At 41.1% G+C, this 23,281-nt stretch overlaps 2 protein-coding genes across 2 annotated transcripts in view; one reads left to right on the top strand and one right to left on the bottom strand.

Annotated features, from left to right (window-relative positions):
* Positions 1-415: 415 nt before the first annotated feature.
* Positions 416-5,972, bottom strand: zar1l (zygote arrest 1-like). The gene is made up of 4 exons (XM_085363841.1): positions 5,391-5,972; positions 920-1,012; positions 778-852; positions 416-559 (listed from the first exon to the last, which is right to left on the bottom strand). Exons 1-4 carry the CDS (start codon positions 5,970-5,972, stop codon positions 416-418), a joined length of 894 nt encoding a protein of 297 aa, XP_085219967.1.
* A 1,395-nt stretch (positions 5,973-7,367) lies between these two features.
* The window catches only part of pds5b (PDS5 cohesin associated factor B), a 35,223-nt gene continuing 19,309 nt past the window's right edge, over positions 7,368-23,281 (top strand). Inside the window, exons 1-5 of the mRNA XM_085364545.1 lie at positions 7,368-7,428; positions 18,569-18,696; positions 18,948-19,151; positions 19,453-19,539; positions 23,057-23,154. Coding sequence (XP_085220671.1) covers positions 18,589-18,696; positions 18,948-19,151; positions 19,453-19,539; positions 23,057-23,154 — 497 coding nt within the window. The 5' untranslated portion in view covers positions 7,368-7,428; positions 18,569-18,588. The remainder of the gene's footprint in view (positions 7,429-18,568; positions 18,697-18,947; positions 19,152-19,452; positions 19,540-23,056; positions 23,155-23,281) is intronic.

The following is a 23,281-nucleotide window of genomic DNA, read 5'->3' as shown; positions in this document are numbered from 1 at the left end:
CTGAACATTTTTAGCTAGACACGCTAGTATTGTTAAAAAAAGAAGCTTGGAGTAATTTAGAAATTGTGCCATCAGTTTGTATGGGAGAACATTGTATCATTGCAGTAGAGTAACATAGTCTACTGTGTATAATAGGCAAGCACCCCATCATTTCCATTTTGACTTCATAGTGTATGTATACATTCAGGAATCTCAACTTTTAAGGTGCAGTGTTTATTTCTTCATACAAAAATAGTTTTCATGTTAGGTACCAGGATCAGTGAGGGGGAATGAATTTTTAAAGTTGGCTCAAACCAGGGCAGCGATTGGAGTGACTCTTCAAGTTTGCTACTGGGGGCGGTGGCAGCTTCTCTTTGTGGCATGACTTTACACATCAGCCTTATTGGTGTAACCTCAGGCTTTCACGGCGGGCAACTTAGACGATGTATTTGAAGCTGTAGGTGGCGTCACAGGACAGCTTCATTCCCTTGCAGCGACAGCACAGGTCCTGACGGTGAGGCTTCTTCATGTTAATGTGCCTCTGCTTCTTCTCACAGATGCAGCAAGTCTGAGAGCAACCCTGACAGGGGGTGTAAAAGAACATCACCAGCATAAGAAACAGCACAGGCTTTTCTCATCCCTACAGAAGGAATGCCTTACTGAGACTGATAGTGCCTTAGAAATGTGATCCAGTTTATTTAAATGCCCCACACAGAATCTGACTGACCCTGCGACTCCACTTTAAGTCCAAGTGAACAAATCATCTTGCGAAAGTTCCTCAAAAACAAGTTCACGTACCTTGCACAGGATAGATTCCACTCTGTAGGGGTTAAACCCCACTTGGCACTTCCGGCAGAGCTGCTTGTAGTACACCTGCCAAAGCAGTCGCTCTATTTTAGCTCAGCAGGCATTTGTTTGTGCAATGCTCGTTACCACTAACCTTACTCGTTCCAGAGATGCACCATACATAAGCACTCTCCCACCGGATGTTGCACTTTTTGCAGTGGAAAAACCCATACCTCTGCTCCAGGAACTGGAAAAAACAAAGATAAATAAAATTTGTACAAAATCTTTTTTTACCACAGCTGGGTTTTTCCCTGTGGGCTGCACTGACTGTAAACATTCTGATGATACTTTTATGGAGAATGTGAGTGAGTGCATAGATTTTGAACTTAACTATCGTGATATGTTTTGAGTTTCCCATTAATAATGGCTCTACCCCGTTACCATTCATACTACAAAGTAGTTAATAAACAAGATAGTTTTTCAATTTAAAAACATTTTTTTATCTTTTCTAAATACAGAACAGTCTGGGCAATTAGTATCTTATACTGCCCTTTATTTCTTTGTATTTTTGAACACGTTATGATCTTTTACACTTCTTAAATCTTAAATAAATCGAGTTTCGTTAGATGTTTTTTAGTGTAAAAAAAGTACCGAGTTAAAATCAGAACAAATTTAAATGAGCCTACGATGACATTTGCCAATTAACTAAAAGAATCTATATTTTCGGATGGATAATAGGTTTTAAATGACAGGTATACTAATTAGGCTATAGTTTGAGGGCTTGAACCATAGATGACTGAGGGACTTTTCTGAGTTACATCGTGGATTGGAAAGCTAAAGACAGTGCTCATTGCCATTTCCCCACACCAGGGGTGTCACTAGGTTTTAAGGACAGGGGGGGCTTAGCCCCCAAGAGATGCACACGAACGTAGTGAATGAGCACAAAATTTCACAAACAGAAAACAAAGACTGAGAAATTGTTTTCCTACTTTTTTGGACAGATTAAACATCCTAGGCCACCAATAGATCTATTGTTTTATTTCAGTCTGCTTTATAATACAGTACAACAAAAAAACAGGAAATGTGTTTGCTGCATCAATAACAAGAAAAAAACTGAAAATAAAAAAGTACATTTTTCTGGCTGCAATCACCAGTTACTTGGTGGGTGGAAGCATCAAAGAATGACGTCTGTTTTTAAGAGTGGCAAATCGGTCAATCACTCTGTTGTGACTCAGATGCTGAAGCGTGTCTTTTTCAATAGACATGACTGCAAGACTGAAGTCTTTTCTGACCCATTGTTTGACGCAGCCAGGAGTGCAGCCGACGCAGTGCACTAAAGGACCGTTCGCACGAGCAGCTGCTGACAGGCACTGTTAGGGCAACTTGGATGGTTGCCTTCAGAGAGGGAAACATGTCTGAATCAAGGAGGTTGTACACAGACAACATATTTTTGGGTGGACATCCAGCCTCTGTTTTCCGGGTAAGAAAGTTTCTGGCCACCAGAACCTCCTCTTTTTTCAGGTCAAGTCTGTAGTGCTTTGCAAGTTCATTCAAGTGTGGTTCACTCAAGAAGTTCTCAGATTTAGGACTGCATGCCTGGAAGCCTTTTAGCAGCCCTGCATCTACACTGCAAAATCTTTGATCAAGCTCGCCAACCATCCGATCCACACAAGGGAAAAGTAACTCTCTTTTCAATGTGTCTGAGTTGTTCAATTCAGTGCGTGAACCCACAGTTGCCTCCAGGACAAAATCCTCCATTTTCCTCTGTTTGTGCCTTGTCTTGGCACCTGGTTCAGGGATACTGTGGGTGTTACACAGGGCCTTGGTTTTCTCATACAGCTCTGTAGCAAATGCATCTGAGTGTTTGCCCTTAAGTGTGTCACACACAGCTTGTTTGCAGATAAAAGCTTCTGCCAGGTCTAAAGTCTCTTTCTGCAGGAATTTGTGGAGTCCTTCGGTTACAGACAGAATCGACTGAAACATCAGTAGTGCATAGACTGCTGAGAACTTGTAGAGCTTTGCTCTGAGACCAACAGCTATGGGGGATCCAATTGCAGATAGGCACTCCAAAATGGCAGGCAGTGTCTCAAGAACTGCACTGATTGATCGCAACTGACATGCCCAGCGAGTGTTTGAAAGTTGCACAAGCTCAGTTTTTGTCAATCCAAGCTTTGCCTGAGTCTCCATGAACTTATGATGATTGACTAGGGAGGTGCTGAAGAAAGAATACACACACTCCAACAAGCTGAAAAGCTCCACAGCCTCTGGGACAGCCTTGCAAGTATTGCACAAAACCAGGTTGAGTTGATGAGCATAACAATGCACATAGATAGCCTCAGGATGGAGCCTTCTAAAATGTGCTTGTACACCTCCAGTGGAGCCACTCATAACGGCTGCACCATCATATGTTTGTGCTACACACTTAAGCTCTGCAAGACCATAGTTTTGGATCTGCTGCTGAATCTCATTTGCAATGGAGTGCAAGGAAACGCTCCTTCACTGCCCCCTCTGACACGTACCTGACACAAACAGCTAACTGCTCTGCCTTTTTATCCCTTGCCTCATCCACCATGATGGAATAGACTTTAGACTTTGTCATTTCAGATACAATGACACTAGTAACTTCCTGGGCACAACAGTCAATCATGTCATTCTGGGATGTTGGTGAGATATACTGTGCATTTGATGGGGGATTATGTTTTTGAAGAAAAGCATCAAACTCCTTCAAAAGCTCCATGCACGCAAGAAAATTCCCTCTGTTTGGGCTGTCTTCACCTTCATCATGACCACGAAAAGGGAGTCCCTGTCTCCCTAACATAGAGGTGACTGCAACAATTCGTCTGAGATACTCTCTTCTTTCGACTATCTCCCTCACATTTGCAGTTGCTATCATCTGTGCAACGTTTCCCTGTTTGTTAGTTCCCTGGTAGCTTTTCCATGTAACAACACTGTCCTTATGTGTTTGTGCCATCTCATGCTTGCCAAAGATGACTAAAGCTTTCTTCCAGTTCTTGCAACCGTTACTGACCAAACTATCATGTTTGATGTTTTTGCCAAACACTCTACATGGGAAGCAGAAAGCTGCATTCTGGTTGACTGAATATTCTAACCAGTTGTGCTTTTCAAACCAGCTGTGGTTAAATGCTCGCTTCTGTGTACCAAAAGTATCATGTGGATAGCTCTTCAGCTTCACCTGTCTGGGCCCTGTGTCTTTGTCACCTAAATCAAACCCTGTAGTAGAATGAGTTGCTGCAGCTGCTTCATCATTTTCCCTCTCTTGGCCTGTTTGCTCTCCTCTCTCTGTAATAACTTGATCTTCCTCTGCCTCTCGATCCATTTGCTGCAGCTCCTCTGTCTCTCCTTGCTCTCTCTGACTTGAACTTGCCTGTTGACCTTTTTCTCCCTCAGCCACTCCTTCTGCCTCACCCTTCAAGATACATTAAAACATACTGAATTGTAATGTAAATTGCTAATATCATGACTTCTGCTCCCGCTCCACAGTAATTTGTTGCTCCCAAATATTTTGAAGTTACAAACATTATATTTTGAGCACGCATGTGACTAAAATGGTTGCAATTTAAAGCCCTGAAAAATATTACTAAATTACTTGAATTGAAGTAATATTAAAATAGAACCCTCAAAAATATGTGAGTCAGGCTAATTTGACTTATATACATATCTCTCTCTTTGCTCTCTCCACTTTTTAACCTTGACTCTCCTAAATAAAAGCTCAAGTTAAACAGGTCTTATATGTTGTACCGTGACTGAAATGTTTCATATTTCATATCCATATTGAGTCCCATAAAATTCTAATCAGACTGTCTCCATCACAAATGACTCCATCCTTTGACTCACCTCTCCAGCAGACGTCTCTCCCCTCTGCCTCTCTGTGCTCCTCTGCCCTGACTCCTACAGGTTAATGGGGATGGAGTGATTATTATTATTTCCACTGATGATAACCATACCTGAATGAGCTCAGCTGGATTTTTCAGAGCTAAAACGAGTGACAGAAATTAACATTATGCTAACAATTTAACTTAGTGCGCTAGCCAGGTTTTTATTTACAAAATGGGGAGCACCTGGTTCATTATTTACATGGGACTCTCTGCTGTTAGCTGGAGCTAACTAATTGTTACTACCAGCCAGTGATGAAAACTTACTTTCTTGAAAAACTTGCGTATATCCATGATTTCTTGCCGTTTGCCACATGCACGCTAGTGTTTCTGCAGGTGTATACGAGCGGAGTGTAAAGTAGCAGTGAAAACGAGGACTGGATTTTCAGTCATGTGGATGTCCCCTGTGAACAACTGGAAGGGATTGGATAACGAAGCACTGACGGTACCTTAACAATGTAAAGCGAAAGGGACCAACCGAGTTATGATCATATTTGTGTGAATAGCGACAGGTTTATATTATTATTTCTTTAAACTCATATTCCTGCATCTTTATATTGAATTTGTCTGCAAGTTCTGTAAAAAAAAAAATCGAATAAGTTAAAAAACAACAACAAAACAAAACAAAAAAAAAACCCCACCAAATTATTTAGGGGGGCTTAAGAATATTTTAGGGAGGCTTCAGCATCCCTAAAATAGGCCTAACGACGCCACTGCCCCACACGCATCCACCTGAAAGTTGGATCCCTTTGGAGACCGGTGGAAAGCTGTCTTGGAGTCTTCTGGGGCTTCCTCGCCACTTTGATCCCCATTGGCCTCGGACGTGGCCTGCTCGGCGGCGGCTTCACCTTCTCCTTCACCAGCGCAGTCTTCGAGTTTCTTTAGGAAGAGCCTGCGGTCAAACACCGGCGAATAGATGGACACGGGCCTCAGGAAGCGGAGGTTGCTCATTGGCGGCGTGTGGCACTGCGCCTTCTCCTCCGGTGTGGACGCATCGGGGCTCATGGGGAGCTTGCAGGGAGTGGGAAATTCATCGAAAAACAGCGTTTTGGGGCCCAGAGAGCACTGGACAATTTTATCCACCCTGGCGTTCACTTGCACGCCGCACTCTTTGGTGTTCGCCTTCTTGAGCTGAGGGGGTAAACTGGGGTTGACCTGGGACAGGAGGGTCTTGTAGAGCTCCAGGTAGTTGAGGCTCTGGGGGTTCATGAAGCGACCATCTCTCTTGCCCCAGTTGCCGACCTGAGCCGGGGAAGCGCAGACAGGGTTACCATATACATTGTATGGTGGAAACGTGGACAGGAACCCCTCCATCCTGGAGCCATGAAACCAGTCCAACTTCGTGCTCGTGAGATTTATAGCCTACGCGTACCTTCTCTAGGCACTGATTGGTTAATTGAGAACAGCGGCGTGCAGGCTCGAATATAGGTAGAGATACGGTGCCCTCTATTATTTATTAATAATAAGGCTCTGTTGACTACAGCAAGAATGGCTGGCTATGCATTTGAAAGTGTAGTGGTACATTTTTGGGGCCATCTTTAAAATTTAAGTTAAATTAAAATTGTTTTTATCAAAAAACTATAGAAAATCTCTGCTGAAACAAGACTCTGTGCCCAATCCACTTCTGCAGCAAGCGCGATGCTTTATTTGAACGATCCAAATCCGAAATGTTATATTGGAGCTCCCTCTATGGGCTGGCTCATGTTGGCCAGAGACCCATCGGAGAAAGACAAAGCAAGCAGGAGATTAATGAGGCATGCAGTTACATCTTTATTTATTTATTTATTTTTAGTTGGACGTTATGTGAACTAGCTTGGCAAGAAGGTTGTATAACTTCAGTAATATTGCTTTTTTAGTAAAGCCACTGAAGTCAGAAAATCTATCATTTGAAAGCCAAAAATGTGTTAGACGTATTAAAAATGTGAATGAGTAGGTTAGCAAACAAAGGAAATTGAGAAATAAATACCCATGGGCATTGTCCCATAAATGCGATTTTTATTTTTAAAATGTCTGTGTGAATAAATGACTTTATATGGTATATATTCTAACAGTAGGGGTGCACTTAAAACGCCAGAAGGGCCATTCAGCAGCAACTATTTATATTTGTAATTCCAGTTTACACAGGATTAACGTAAATGCACCATTACTGTCATATTCATGCGATCATTTTCACGCACAAACCCCTTTAGTTGAATCATGGGTTGGTGGTGAGTTCAGGCTCTGTCGGAATCCTGGGTTTTCCGTTTGATATGCAAAACAGACAACAATGCCTTAAAGAATAGTGTCAAAACATTATCGTTTGGATGTTTAAAACTCTATTTTTAAAACTGTGGGATTAAATGTAATCTCTGTTTAAGAAGACTAATGTTTTATTTGGCAGGGTTCGTGTATTTTATAGGCCTGTGCTAAATAAAATCCACTCTAAATTAATTTAGTTTGGGGTTTTTTTTATTGCAAATTACCTGCTTTTATCTTTAAAGTGCGCTTCACGAGGACTGTTAGATATATTACAGGAACTTTATTTTATATGTGTTTGAATACTCGAAATCTTTTTGGAAATTTTTACGAACAAAAACTGAAAAAGACGCTCTGCGCGTCACGTGAAGGGCTCAGCAGAAGTACCCGAACTCGCCCTATAGGTGGCGCTACCCACCCATCGATGGTTTTTACCCACGGGCACTGAATCTATACATATTGGCGCCATTTTGGAGCTAGGAGGGGGAAGAGAGCTGCAGAGGAGGACACGATTTATCACAATTCACCGTAACAGGTAAGAAAATGCACAACGAAGCGAATCGTTTTGATTGAAAAGCAGCGATATTTTCGGACGTCGTTGCCACAGAGTCGATGTGATCCAGGATGTATCCGCGGAGCTCCCGGGTTTCCAGCGCTAAAAAAGGCGGAGCAGAGCCCGCCTCGCTTGCCTGTGTTCTCGGCAGCCTTGTCCGATTCACAGCGCTGGTTGACCTGGTCCTGCGGCGGAACAAAAAAATGGTTAGCTAGTAAAATAGTAGTCTGCTGACTGGGCTCCCCGCAGCACGAACAGACAGTGGGGGTCGGGTTGGTTGTGTGAGCGGGCTCGGGATATTGATATGGATATAACGGTAGTTAGCCGGTGTGTTTTGTTCGGTGCAGCGTTACTCTCAGTCCGCCCTCTGTCACTGAGATTGCTCTGCTGCTAACGCTAGCTCGGCACGCTAGTTTTTAGCGTGGATACTAGCGAGCTAACAGCAGCTAGATGGATTAGCCACAGTCAACATAACAGCAATAAGGCAGCCTGGCCTGAACACGCTGCTGTACCAATAACAATACCCTCTATTCACGAACAGCTTCCCGACTGTGTAATAAACTCACCCACGTGAAATCGGCCTTGAGAATAAATTATTAGCCTAACTCTGGTAGTGATCTCGTAGTATTTTCGTTGTGACGCTCATTATTGCGGGCTTTTAGTGAAAGGCGCATTACTTTTTTTTTGTTTCTTTAAATTGCAGAGACCTGATCCTCTAGCGGTAATTGTGTATTTAAGGCTTCTCGAGATTTTAAAGACTTTTACTTAACGAGTTTGCGCAACAATGAAAATATGAACACAAATAGAAGCTTTGGGGGTGAAAAAGTAGCGTGTGATCAAATAGGACATATTTATTTTTGCAGCTAAGTCGCTTCCAGAGAGCTGTAGGGCATCTGATGTGACCGCTATCAGTCTATATATGTATATGAAAAATATAATCTCTGTATATGTTTTTAATTTTATTATTGCTATTGTTTTTAAATCGCTTCATCATCAGCATTGCGTTTTGATGAGCGGATTAAAGATTGTAAGCAGTCTAAAATATCTGATTACATGGCCATGAAACGCTGGGTTAGATATTTGTTTCATATGGATTTCTCTACACACACACACACACACACACACACACACACACACACACACACACACAAACACAAACAAAATAAATAAATTTAAAAAAAATCCTCTTAAAAATAACACAATTTAAAATCCCAAATAGGATTTTAATGTATTCATTCTTTGTGCGAATTGCAAATAAAATAATGCTACAGGCAGAACTCATTTATCAGGAGCTGCTTTGCACTTCTTCAAGAGATAATTTGGCCCTATTTAAAAAATCAAATGCAGGCTGTGCTCCTTTAAGCATTAACTGAATTGTAAACTGAGCTCAATTATGTTTAGTCAAGCTCTTCCTCTTCAAAACCAAGATTTTCAGTTTGTTTCTCTTTGATGGTTGCCTTGTGGTGAATGGATACAGAGGAGTAATGATGTGTGTGCTGCCTAATACCCGTAGAGATGTGATTCAGCCTTCACTTGTCCATTTCATTTAATCTGAGGAAAAGCTCAACTCTTTGAAAGCGTTTCCCTTCTTCAGCCAGTTTCCATCGCTTTGTTTTTGTGAGAGTGCCCGTGCGGAGGTTGACGAGTTCGCCCTTAAAGCTGGCCGGTGTCCGGTTCCCTCTCTGTTTGCTGACATTCACCCTCATCCCTGTGATCACCCAAATGGGAGGGGGGTTAAAATCAAGGATGTCTCTGTCAGAGTTCGAATTAGGTTCGAAGAATGGAAAGTTCTCACATTTCTGCTGGCAGCTGCCTTTAAAAGACAAAAGTGGGAAGAGCATAAGCAACTAATGGGGGGCAGGAAAGGCTTTCGGTGGGGGGGATAAATGTGTTTTTACTGTGATAAACCAGTAATAAGCTGAAAGTAGCTCATGTTCAGGAGGTTGTGTATGGGACAGCTTGCTCCTTTGTGATTATTTAGTGCTGGTTCCCTGGTGGATGGTACCCACGCAGCCTCCCTAGGTTGAGAAATAATCTGCTGTGATTGGCTGCCAGAGCTCAACTGTGTATCAGTGTGGCAGAATGAGAGAGGGATGGACTCAAATTTGGCAGCAGCTGTGGGTGGAAAAGAAGGTCAGAATCAAGCAATCTGGCAGCTTGCCAATGTCCTGTGTGTGTGTCTGTGTGTTTTTGTAAAAGCTCAACTACAGCTACAGAAAACTGTTTGGTTGTGATTCATAACTAGGTTTTGGAGTCTGGTCTCTAAATCAAGCGCTTTTGTCAGACGGCAGACCCACTGACCGAGGCCGCTTCATAAATCAGTTTTTCTTTCGGGGTTAAAAGTAGCTGAAATTGAAGGAACAAACAGTTCAGTTGTGAGAGAAGAAAATAATCTGTTCATTTTTCAGGGCTTCTAATAGCTGCATATGTGCAGTGTTTTGTTTTTTTAATTGTATTTTGTTATGTAGTTGTATTGAATAAAACAACTACATTTTTTTTTCTTAAGGAGCAGAAGGAGATAATATTAGAGCCAAGTAAAACAAAAAACATTTGGCTAAATTTCATGCTGCCTGGTCTGAACTGTGGATCGGGCAGCCTAACAAATGCCTGTCAGGGAAGCTGAAGTGAGCAGTTGGATGAGGAGGATCTCGGTTTGGCATTTTGTGCACTTTCCCAAAGGAATCGTACAGATTTCCCCACTAAAAGGTACTTATCTGTTATGGTAAATGGACTGGTTCTTCTATGGTGCTTTTCTTTTCTACTTGAGCACTCAAAGTACTTTGTACAACTTTCCTCATTCACCCATTCACACTCATTTATATGAGCGTTTTTTTTTTGTTGTTGTTGTTGTTTTTTACTAAGCTTAAATGCTTTCTGTCTAACACTTTGACACATTCACACTCCAATGAACGCATGAGAGAGCAACTTGTGGTTCAGTAGCTTGCTCAAGGATACTTTGGCATGCAGGCTGGAGCAGCCAGGGATCGAATCACCAACCTTCGAATTATATTGAAAGGTTATATTTTGAAAGCTCCAAGTAGGATACTGGGGTTTGTGAAATAAGTTTTTACTTTTGAGCAGACGTGATGCCTTTTTACAGAGAGATATTGCAGAGGTATTAATAGATATTATTGTAGGATCTTTACTTTACAATATAAAGTACCTGTTGTTGTAATTTGTTGCTATATAAATAACATTGAATTGAATAGAGATCTATATGCACGCATAACCACAGGATTGCAGAAACTAAGATTGGGATATGATCCCTTTTTTCAGAATACCCAACCGTAGTCTGGGTTTCTGCAGTCATATAGCAGTTTGTAACACCATGTCATGCACATTGCTTGACAGCTGTCTGTCATATTGGTGCTTGGTGAGTAATTCCTGGATGTTGCTGGTGGTTATTGGGTGAAATTGGTTACAAAGAAGAGATTTTTGCTGCACCAAAAATCTCTGCAAACGTGCTAGCCGAGCAGTAGTAAACTTGGAAAAAGTGTGAAGAAAACTGCATTTGCCTTCAGAGTAAAACTTGTTTCAGCACGACAGTCAGCAAGTTTTGCAAAGGCCTGGTTTGTACTTTGAAGGCAAACTGTCTCAGTTTTGGCAGTTTTCACATTATCACTGCTACTGGAGGAGTAGCTGGCGAGTGTTTGCAGACAAGCTGGCGTGTTCTGTGCATACTACGAGTGACAGCAGAATCAGCTAGGAACCAAAGCAGCAAGGTGGTTTTCACCAGTTGTGGATACTAGAGCAGGGCGATATGGCCAAAAATATTTATCACGATATATATTTGAAAATTTACGATAACGATATAACCGACGATATAATTGATGCGAGACAAAATACAACTCCACAACATTACTAGCGCAAAAAGACAACCTTCCATTTATTTTCACTTAAACAAGAAGCTGGTTTTTATGTACATTAAAGCTTTATAAAAATGTAACAGTGCAAATGCAAATTCCTTGCTGAAAGTTTAACCAAAAGGCATTTCCAGTAGAAATGGGCTGACATATCCTGAGCATAACCATGTATAATATCCACTGAAGTTAAAAAGAGGTGCTTTGCAACATTAAACTGCAGTGGGCAGTATGTATTTTTCGGACCATAAGGTGCACGGGATTATAAGGCACATTAAGCGAAACAAAGCAGTCAGATAAATCAAACTTTATTAAACTCATTCTTCTTGCTTCCTCCACTTCTGTACCATTGATTCATTAATGTTGAATTCTCTGGCAGCTGCTCTATTCCCATGTTGTTGCAGTATATTAATGACTAACCTCGTATTGTGGATGGATTATCTCAGTTGTTCTCCTGACTGAAGTTTGGTCCGTTTACAACATCCTGCCATGCGATTGCATTTGTCTCTAACCATGAAGAACCTTCACGTTAACTTTTATAAGTGGAAAAGTGTTAGTGTTCGTCCTCCAGCTTCACTGTTTATGTTATGCTAACATAGCTGTGTCGCTAGCGATCACGTAGCACATCATTATATACCAGCTAGCCCAACTTCAGTAACCCTACAAACGTCACTGCTGTTTAGTTTCCTGTCTTCATTTATGTTGAAAGTGATAGCAGAACTGTACGTTTGATTTTTTTCAGAAATCTCTCAGTCAGAACATGCTATATCATGCTTAGGTAACTAGCGAAACTAGCGAGCTAACTTCCGCTAGCTTCCTGCTAACGTCTAACTCCGTTAAATGTAATAACTTTAGTTTTCATGGATGCCTGGAAGTTAAACTTCATAGTTACACCTGGTAAAGCAGCAATGCTGATCGTTTTATTAAAGATGAAAGAATTTAGACAGTTTTTAACTCTTAAGTGATGCTGCAGTGTTGTTTGACCTGAAGCATACGGAGTTTAGGACCCAGATTACTCCCAGATTTAAGAGCATCTTAGTCCGACAAATATGACAATAACAACGGCCGCTTGCATGTTCTGCAAAAAAATGTGCTTTGTCGTGTATCTGACGGACAAACACCAAACCAGTTCCACATCACGGAAGTTGCACCATTTTTACAAACCAATTCTGGTTCATCTGTTTCACTCAACAATCGGCCATGTGCGTATGAAAACAAAGGCACTGCGCATGCGCGTTTTACTCCCATTCTATCGCGATATTTCATTTTCCTATCGTTGCCTAACATTATACCGGTATTACCGTGAACGGTATAATATGGCCCAGCCCTAGTGGATACTCCATTTTTCTTTCCTTCATGACCAGTGGTTGCCAGGTGATTGCAGACTGGTCTCTAGGCTTGTGTGACCTGACATTACACGTCCAAATTGCCAGTCAAGTTATCAGCATGTGCCTGCATATCCTGAATTGAAAGCACAGTAATTTGCTGCCCTAAGGTGAACTCACAATGGGTTTGAAGTGTGCCTCATGTGCCTTTAGCTGGTGTCCATATCTCTCTTTATGGACAGATTTTGTCAATAGGATAGCATCATAGTGTGGATGTGACAGTGAGCAAAAAGAAGGCCAAGATCATTGGTGTGTCATTAAATCAGGTAACATTTTCACGACTACTAAGTGCACATGGGTTTTTTGCTATGTTAACATATCCTGAATACACCAGAGGCCTTTGCTATGAAGAAAGATTTGGATTGATCCAAGCACCGTCAAGCTTTTACCCAGTTTTCAGTGTGATCAGGTGATTAAGAGTCTAATTCTTAGTGGGGTGCATTGCAATGGTAAGTTATTCTGGAGATCTAACATGCTTACCTGTTGGTTGACTTATTGAGATAATGGCCACCTTTGTATGACCGCTTAAGGGCTCATTATGGTTGCTGCAGTGGTCATTGTGCACACAAGTAGTGACGTCATCATTTATATCACCAGTGAGGGCGCACTGGGCTGGCTCCAGTATTCTCCTAAGCGGCAGAGGTGTCACCACTCATACAAAACCTCCACATCAGTGTTATTACTGGAGTACAAAAGTCTTTTGGGATTTTTTTTGTCTTTCCAACGTCTCCCTTGGTATAATCTGGAAATCTTTTGCTCTGATGAATCATTAGATCATTATCATACACTCATTCCTTCAGTGTGTGGTGATGCCACAGATGCAAGGTTGCAAAAACTGAAAGCCCCATGATATGCATGAGGGCTGCTTGCTCCATGGCATGTGACGTTTCGGTGATGCTCTGTTTTTTGTTGTTTGTTTGTTTTTCTGGGGGGGGGGGGGGGGGGCTGCTTAAAGAGGTTGTACATCGGCATAGTAGTGCGGTGTGATGCCCTAACTGCTCTAAAGTATGGAACTCTAAAGCTTCCTCAGGGACAGCTACCTTGCCATGTTGACAAATCTATAAGCCACGTGATTGGACGGTCTGTCATCACATTCAAAAGGGCCCCATTAAACCTGAAAATGCAGAGAATCACGAATGTCACTGTCTAGGACTGAAAGCGACAGTGACTTTGTGTGAGGAGTTTAGGTGCGAGACAAACTGAAGCATACCCAGATCATTAAGCACAGTGTGAGTGCATGCCAGCGGGCGAGTCGGAAAGGGGCGGATACTTGGGCACGACACAAAGTAATCACATCCCCAAGTAGGGAGCTAAATTTCATTATGAGATGTGGGAGAGTCTGAGAAAATTAACAAACAAACTCCTCCACAGCGACGCACAACAGCGAGCAGCTAACACCTCTGCTGATTATCATAGCCGCCACTAAAGTTGCAGAGAAATATCAAGCTAGAACATCTAACCTGTGTGTGTTAACACTGACGCTTTTGCGGTGTGGTTTTTGTATATGACTCACAAAGGTAATCATTATCACTCGCTCTGAAACTTGATTGCATTATTTAAACCGCCATCTGATCTGATTTCATTACTGATGTATGACTGACTATGTGCAAGTTTGATTTTGATTCATTTTTATTTTAAATAACTAAAATTATAAGGAAATAATGAGATGTATGTAAATTATAATTGTATATAAAAGATGGCCCACCCGAGTTACATAGAGTCAAAGGAAGCGTCTTCAGATTGCTTGGTTTGTTGTTGAGAAACCCATTATATGACTCTTTGAATACTGGCTCCTTTAGTCAATGTTTCTTTGGACAGCATAGCAAATTATAAATTGCTTCCTATTACATGTGATGCAACAATTTACCATCTTGCTATCCTGAGGGGACTTTATGTTCTGATGGTTCTCTGGAAATTGAATTGAATTGAAATGGGAAAAGTAAACGACTGCAAAATGAGTCTGTGCACTCACGATCTTCGGCTAAGTACCTACATTCACATTAATCTGCTTCATCTATTAAATATTTTTACATGTCTGCGTTGTTAGCTGTTTTTGTGAGTTTATGTTAACGGCTAGAAAACTGACATGAAAATAGACCAAGACGTGAGTCTGGAGAAAATTACTGTTTTGGTTAATAGCAGCATTTCTGAGCTGTAACCGAGGAAAGCTGCCATGTCTTGGATTCTAGTTTCTAATATCAGGGTTTTGATATATTTAAACCAAGCAGCTCACTGGGCCTAAACATTGTGCAAAAGCTACAAGAGCTGCAGACATTTTGTTAGTTAATGTCAGCCTGCTGTTCTCTTTAAGCCACAACATGTTTTTAAAAAACAGCCTGCAAAGATTATAAAGAACAAGACAGATGTTATGACTTAGTACCCTTATTACCACTAATTAGGGTTGGCTAAATCATGCCAATGTACTCTCACATGTACACTTTTTTCTCTATAGCTATTAGTGTTGTCGTGGAGGGTAGAACAACAAGAACTGAGTGTCATGAAGTGCCCACAGGGGAGCACTGCAAAGCTAAATTAATGAGTCAGCGAGGTATGTCGAGCTTAAAGTTTGCGTTCTCAACATTACAGATGACTGGCTTTTTGCCTAGCTAGAAAAACCTGGCCCAAAGCAGGTTACATTAAGAGTTGAAATAGTCTGGAGTACCATTTTTAAGTAATTGTGTCACAGGCTTCTGACTTTATTAGATAGGGGGCAGAAAAGGGGCAGCGAGGGCCATCAGCATTTTATATATGCAAACTGTTGGGTCATGTCGTACTAATGCTGCAGAGGTTAAGTCACAAGTGATCAAAATGCAGCTCTTATTCACAGCGGTGCCCATGCATTCAGTTGGTTGCTCGTAGAGCTGGGCGATAGAACGATAACGATATGTATCGCGATAGAACTTTTTCTCGATAGAAAAATTAAAAAAAAAAAGAACAGTCAATCCAAATTACGTAGCGCAGAGCCGAACCAATCACAGCCGCAGCGTCACGTCACATGACTTGTTACGTACAGCACAAGTGCCAAGCCGCACATGTGTATTTGTTTGGGAAGCAGCCAGCCACCGTACCGCCGTGAAGGTATTTCGGCTATTTCAAGTCTGACAAAAAACAGAGTAGCGTGCACTGTAAATTGTGCCGAAAGCAAGTCTGGAAATACAATAAACTTTTCTCTAGATTTTTCTATGCGTTTGCACCTTTCGTCCACACGTAAACGGCGTTTTTGGTCACTGAAAACAAAGATTTTTAAAAACTCCGTTTTTGCATTTACTGTGGACTAGAAAAACGGAGAAAACGCAGCGTCAAAGGTGTGCGCATTTTTTGACGTCACACTGCGCCACGTTATTGTTTCGGTGAAATGAATTTCTACAATACTGTTAATTCTACTCTCTGCAGTGTTTAAATGCTTACAAATACACACAGTTACTGTCCGTCCACACATACGACTCGGTTCTGCTTCTATGCCCCAGCTTTGTTTACTTTTTCCCACCGTGGCTTCTAGACTTCTGATTGGCCAACATTTCTGCACGGTTAGGAATCTAGCTCCACCTGCTGCTTTGGCATGTTCATAAGGCAAGGCAAATTTATTTGTATAGCACAATTCAACAACAAGGTGATTCAAAGTGCTTTACAGAGACATTAGAAACAAAAACAAATAAAAAGCATGATTTAAAATTGATTAAAACAAGCAAACAAACTAACTAACTAAACACACACATTTCACACCTGTTCGCGCGATCTGAACCCTTATCGTAAGGGGAGCTACCAGTCCTTCTGTGGACGAGCTACTTTCTATTTTAAATTCCCTGAATTTAAAATACTCTCTAGACCCAGTCTAGACCCAGTTGGGGAGCTACCCAGAGCTCTAATCCCACACCTGTTCGCGCGATCTGAACCCTTATCGTAAGGGGAGCTACCAGTCCTTCTGTGGATAGCAGCGTTTGCCTTCATTTCTGCCTTTATGTGTGGACGGGATTATTTTTTAAAACGAAAACGGAAAATCTCCGTTTTCAAAAATACCCGTGTACGTGTGGACGTAGCCTCAGTGTCTGACTGGAAGCGCTAATTCGTCATTCGGCTTTTGTCAGACTAAAGTAACTGTTAAAACTGTTTGAAAAGCTAAGCTATACAACAAGGAGAGATTGAGAATTTCCTTTTAGTTCTCAGTTTATTTGATATTGACAAAAGTTAGTCAGTTTTGTCTGTTCTTCTGTAAAACAAACTAAGATTTATTTTTAGAATTAATATTTTGTTTCTAAGTGGAATTGACAATTTAGTCTGTTTCGTTTGTTCCATTTTGAAACTTAAACGCTTTAGCGGCTGCCTTTTGTGTAGTTTGCAATATTTGCCTTTATTTATCTGAAAAAGTCTCATGTTCCTTAAGTACATCTACCCTGTTGAACTTATTATGGGAAATAAATATTTAAATAAAAACAAGCTGCTGATTATTTCACATTTTACTTGTGAGCAACGGCACATTTAAATCTTACAAATATAGTTATTTGGCTTATATCGTTATCGCCTGAAATGAAAAAAATATATCGTGATATGAAAAAATCTTATATCGCCCAGCTCTAGTTGGCTTGTGATCCTAAAGAGCTGTCAAGTCTGTTTTTAAACTGCTGTAATGCCCACAAATGAGAAAATGAATCGGTTCATTTGAATCACCAAAACTTTTTAAATCTGTAAAATTAATTTTACTTTGATTTGACTAAAAACTAATTTGATTTCAACCTTCTCTGTTATTAGACTGTGGTACCGTGTCAGAACTGAATGCACTGATGTTTAAATGCTTTAATTATAAAGCCTGAGAGCACTCAGAGTGCACCGGGTGGGGGGGGGAATACAGATATCTGCTTAAAAGATTAACCGTTTTCTGCAGCTTTGCTCTTTTTCCATATTTGCCACTGTTAACTTCTGCAGTAACATTTTTTTTGTAGAGCTCTATCACATGTTCCTCTGATAATGTCTCTGACTGAAGTAGGCTGCACTCAGTTAATCCATTTTGTGCAGAAGAAGAGTTAAATTATGCCTCTTTTTGTCTGAGAGCACACGGAGCCTGAAGCAGAAATCCCGGGTTAACAAAGAAAGCCGATAACCGCTTCTGTGATACCTGTTATCTCTGACTGGGATTTTGTTAAGCCAGCTAACACAAAGAAAGCCTAGCTATGTCAAAATGATTTCATAGTGCACCCCTCAGCTCATTCAAGCTCTTGGTATAGTCATAAACCTTAGCCGGGCTTTAGTTTGTCTGACAATTCAGGCTTTAGGTGAAGAGTAAATTCTTCTTACTGGGTGCACACATTTCTGTTGCTTTTAATGTCATTAATGGGGGGGAAAGCCACAGTGGGAATGGTTCATTTAGGTGTTTGAAAGGTGCCGCATGTATTATCTGGTTAAGAGCAGCTAAATTGGACGTCAAAGCACATTTTGTATCATGTGAATGCCCTAAAACGCAAACTGGGTGTAAATCCGTGAAATGCTTGTGGCTGCGGTAATGAAATGTGGAGCACAATGGTAGCAGAAGCTCACAAGGAAGGGAAAAAAAAAATCAGCCTTGCTCTCTGAATGCAGCAATTTCATCCTGGACACAGCTTGTAGGAAGCTATTGCTGCGCTGTGAATATCTCGCTGAATATTTCAGAGGTTGCTCTCTTTCAGGCTGCTTTAGAAGCTTTAAAGTAAAAGATTTCCTGTGGGTCTCAAGAAGTTAACATTGTGCCTTTTCATGCCCCCCCCCCCCCCCCAAAAAAAAAAAAAAAAAAAATCAAGATTCAGCAAGTTTTCAAGGTTCTGGGGTTTGACTCTCTTCCTTTGCTCTCTGTCAAAATAGTATTGCTGCTCTTGTGTTTGTAATTAATGCTCTTGTGTCTCTCTGCAGGCAGTGAAGAGCTAAAGAGGATGGCTCACTCTAAAGCTCGAGCCACAGACGGGAAGGTGACCTACCCCCCGGGGGTCAAGGAGATCTCTGACAAAATCTCCAAGGAGGAAATGGTTCGAAGGCTCAAGGTCAGTGTCAGATTGGTCATTACTGCTTCAGTAGTAGTTTTAGGAGTCGTCTTCTATTGAGGAATATTGCTGATATATCAGTGAAAGAATAATCATCTTTTTAAAACAAAATGTTTCACTTTGCTTGGTGTACCTGAATAAACCCATTTTAAACCTCATTGTCTTGGAGTGATGATTGTTTTACCCCTTGCTCGGCCATTAACCTCGGGGACTTGCCTTCCCCCATTTAAAATGCCCCATCTCTTTTCTAGATGGTCGTCAAGACCTTCATGGACATGGACCAGGACTCTGAGGAAGAGAAGGAGCTCTACCTGAACCTGGCCCTCCACCTGGCCTCAGACTTCTTTCTCAAACACCCAGATAAAGATGTGCGTCTGTTGGTGGCCTGCTGTCTGGCAGACATATTCAGGATTTATGCCCCAGAGGCCCCTTACACTTCCCCAGACAAACTAAAGGTAGGGTGATTCATATTTTCTCGAAATGTCTTCACTCTGTCTTGTTAGAGTTACTGTTGTAATTAGACAACTCTGCTTTTGCTTCTCTAGAGGAATAATTTAATGCTAATTGGACAAATTGATATATTCAGTCAACAGGTGTACTTGAAATTCATTCAATGTGTGTCCTTTTATTAACAGTTTGAACATTTTCAATGTATTTCTATTTACTTTAGTGTAATTTTTTGATCATGCCTGAATTTTGCTTAGTAGAGCTGCTCACGTGAAGGATTCACTGAATGCGTGTTTTTGTTTTGTCTAGGACATTTTCATGTTCATCACCAGACAACTGAAAGGCCTGGAGGACACTAAAAGCGCACAGTTCAACAGATACTTCTACCTGCTGGAGGTGCGTGACTGAGCTTTTGTGGCTAACGTGTAGCACTGGGGCTTTGGTCACAGTAAATTGAATTTGGTCCCAAGTAGTTTGATCAAAATACAGCGAGGAGTTTAATTTGAGCTTTTACAAAATTTGTGGTGTTGTGTTGTGCTGTCCTGGCTCTTTAATTGCAACAGTGGAGTGTGTGGAGTTGTTTGTTGTGACATTAAATACCAAGAGGTGTACACCTGGTTGCTACAATGGAGGCTTGTGCATCACAGAACTGTCAGGAACAGCCACTTGGATATTGGTTACTTCTTTTGCTGAAGGCTTTGCTCTGTGTGTGGATGCTATCTCTAAATGGCAGCAGAGATGCTTTTTTACAATAAAGTAGTATTTCTGATGTCTCTGAAAGGCATGTTAAAGTGCCACCGCATTCAGCATGCGTTGCATTGTGCAGGTAAAAGGTCAGCCGTGCACTGAGAAAGGATGGCTTCCTCTTTGCAATAGATTTCACTCAGCAACTCCTAGCAACCACTCTCTGTTTGGTCGGAGAGTACACCTTTTCCTTCCAACTTTGTGCGACTGAGGCCTAATGCATGTGTGCACTCCTGGTTGCATAATAAATGACTGTAGCTAACCGTATCTGAACTCCGTTTAAAGGATTAAAAAATGTACTGCGCCTTCAGAAAATTATTTATTTAAACTAAATTAGCCTTTAGCATTTTTGGAAGCTCTTTGAAGAATCTCGTTCTGATTTGATTTTTCCCTCGTTAATGGTTTGTTTTGTTTTTCGGTCTTCCTGCTTGTGTGGTTCATTGCGGTGTGTGTGTGTGCGTTTTTCATTAAATTATGAGTTTGTGCCAAGAAGCAATTTCCCCACAAATTGAAAGAGACAAACTGCTTTTAATTGCAAGTCATTGTCTTTTGTATGCAACGTAATGATTATTAGGATTGTAATTAAAGCTGCAGTTCTAACTGTGGCATAAATGGGCCATTTGAAGACGAGGGAAATCTTGCCATTTTTATTCTTCTTTTTTTTATGATTATTGTTAATACAGCAACAGTGAAGTCCAAATGATCTGTTGTGGGAGTGTGTAATACAGAGTTTTAATAGCTGGAACTACACCTATTGAATTTTGGGGGAGGGGCAAGGGTTGTACATGCTTAAACTAAGCACAAGTGTTCATGATGGTCGTGAGAGATATCGTTTACCTGGGTAATGTTTTTGCTCGAAATTTAGCCTTGAAGCACTTCAACAACCTGCACAAATACTGCCATGTGATGAAATCGGAAAATATTGTCTTCCTGAGATGTTGTGACTTGGCTCAGTCTTTTTAACCAAATGCTTAAAGCCCTGCTTTGCCACCATGTAGCTGCATCAGTAATTTTCATCCACTGTTTGCTCTTACTGTCATATGGAGCGCAGCTAGCGAGTGCTCCAGTGAAGCTCAGTGGAGTTGTCTGTTTACCTTTGGGTCACATGTCACCAGCTGTTAGTATCTCCTCCTCTGTAGACTGCTGGTACTCGGCGGTGTGTTTTAGCCTCAAGCAGTGAAACAACTTCAATGTTCCACCTTCAGAGGGAACAGTATTCTTGCATATTTTACAAAGTATTGTGCATTGTTGAGCTTTCTTTTTAGGTACTGGATCAGAGGCTGACACACAACTCTCGCTTTCAGACGTGCCTGGGCTTATTGTGTTGTAAAATGCACTAGGAAACATAAACACATGGCAATGATTTGACATTTTTATATCACTACAAATATCTCTACCTTACTATAACAGATGGTTTGATATGGCACAGGCCTAATTTATGAACTGATTCAAATTTGATGGTCAAGATCACTGTGAGCTCATCTCAGCCTTATATTAAGCAGTTCTGATGAAGAAGTAATCTTCCTGCAGTAGAGTCAGCTCACACTAACTTCAAAGCAGGCCAAGTTCATACTAACTAGCTTTAAAGAATATATGTTATCCTTACAAAGCATGCGGTGGATATGTAAAACATATCAGTGGAGAGTGGGAGTAGTGGAAAAGGTCACTTTTAAGCATGTTAAGTGGGTGGCTTAATGAAGAACTTGAATTGCTTTTTCAACTGCAAAGGTTTTAATTGTGCTAACAGCACACAGAGTAGTTGTTGGCTTTGGAAGAACAATTTCTCACTCTTTCTCAACATTTGCTTTCTCCACTGTCGTGCTATCTCAGTGCTTTCTGCTGTGTGTATCAGAGCAAGCCAGATCCAGAGCCATGCAGCCCTAATACACTGAAGCCCTTGCACTGGCCAGTATTGATATACTTTATCATTAAACTTGGTCACTGCCCTGAAATACTGTTTCCTCTGGTGTCATTTGTCCTTACCTGTTGGGACTGAGTGCGAGTTTTATTTTAGTGTCCAATTTCAGTCCTCTTAAGAGGCGGCTGGTGCCTGGTCACGGTGTCACAGCTGAATACCCTCAGGCTTATTTTAAAAAACAAGACTGAATGTTACCTGGAAATGATTGCATTTATAGCTGTTGGTTTTTTGTTTGTTGGTTTTTTCCCTCTTGTTTAGCAAGTTCCATTAGCATAAGATTGCATGCATTACTGTACCCGGTACAGTAGGCACTTCTAAAGCAGTCAGACTTGCTGCAACTTATTGTTTCAAGATTGCTTTATTTGTAAGTCTCTCGTACTTGTTGGTGTTTGCCTGCTTATGTTAAACTACAATTTTGCATGTATTGCATCAAGATGCATTTCCATTAAATGTTGTAAAGAAATATGAGTTTTGACAACAACTGCAAATGTGTTGGATTGACAGTAGCAGTAGCCTTCCATAGAGGAGGATTCTACCAGCTACATGATAAGGACAGGTGGATTGGACCCTACAGTCTGTTAATCTATGCAGCTCCTGTAGATGTTATATACAGGTGGCCCAGTACTTTTGTCCATACAGTGTATATTTATGGATTAATGATAAGTGGCACAATATTTTTTGTTTGTACAGCCTATTAGGTTTTGGAACCTGCATAATATTTTAGTACCCAACCCTAGCACCCACTTAGCACCAACCTCCAGCTCAACCCAGTCAGAAAATGGGAAGTGAACTTAATGGGAGACACTTATTGGAGCGTTGAACTGTTAAAGGGCTTCAGAGGTTGGTGGAGACCAGAAATGAAGGTAAACCAGTTACAGCAGATTGCTGCTCCTCCTTGAGCCTGGTTCTCTCAGGATTTTTTTTTCCCTTCCCACTGCCAAGTGCTTGCTCAAAGGGTGCTCTTTGATTGTTGGGCTTTATCTCTGTGATACAATTTAAAGCATTTTGAGAAGACCGCTGCTGTGATTTGGTGCTAGATAAATACAATTGAATTAAAGGGGGAAGGAGCATTCAGCAGGTAGACGCATGCACACTTCACTGAGCTGCTGCTCGTTTATAAGAGCTGAATTTTGTCACCATATCAACTTTGAAGCCTATAAGTGTTTTAACCACTTGACAAGAAAACACAGCTGTGCTGCATGAATATTTTCATATATATCTTGTCGCCTCTTTTTCTTTTTTTCCCCCCAGAACATCGCATGGGTGAAATCCTACAACATTTGCTTTGAGCTTGAAGACAGCAACGAGATTTTCACCCAGCTCTACAGAACTCTCTTCCAGGTCATCAAGTGAGTCCCTATTTATAAGTCACAACCAACCACCTCGGTTTTCATGGTGTATTGCATGTGAGTCTGTGCCCAGATTTTTATTTTTTCTAATTCCTTCCTTAATTTTTTTTTTTTTTTGCCTTCCTGC

This window comes from Diplotaxodon limnothrissa, linkage group LG10 (genome assembly GCF_057381915.1).
Source record: "Diplotaxodon limnothrissa isolate DT_005_m linkage group LG10, D_limnothrissa_male_GT1.1, whole genome shotgun sequence".
In the NCBI taxonomy this organism is placed as follows: Eukaryota; Metazoa; Chordata; class Actinopteri; order Cichliformes; family Cichlidae; genus Diplotaxodon; species Diplotaxodon limnothrissa.
The sequence above is the reverse complement of the archived record's forward strand: the minus strand, read 5'-3'. Positions and strand labels throughout refer to the sequence as shown.

Coding starts and splice junctions, on each gene's coding strand:
- zar1l (XM_085363841.1), bottom strand. CDS start 5,972: ATGGAGGGGTTCCTGTCCACGTTTCCACCATACAATGTATATGGTAAC. Junction 853..919: donor GCATCTCTGGAACGAGTAAG/GTTAGTGGTAAC, acceptor CTGCTTTGGCAG/GTGTACTACAAGCAGCTCTG. Junction 560..777: donor TGGAATCTATCCTGTGCAAG/GTACGTGAACTT, acceptor ACCCCCTGTCAG/GGTTGCTCTCAGACTTGCTG.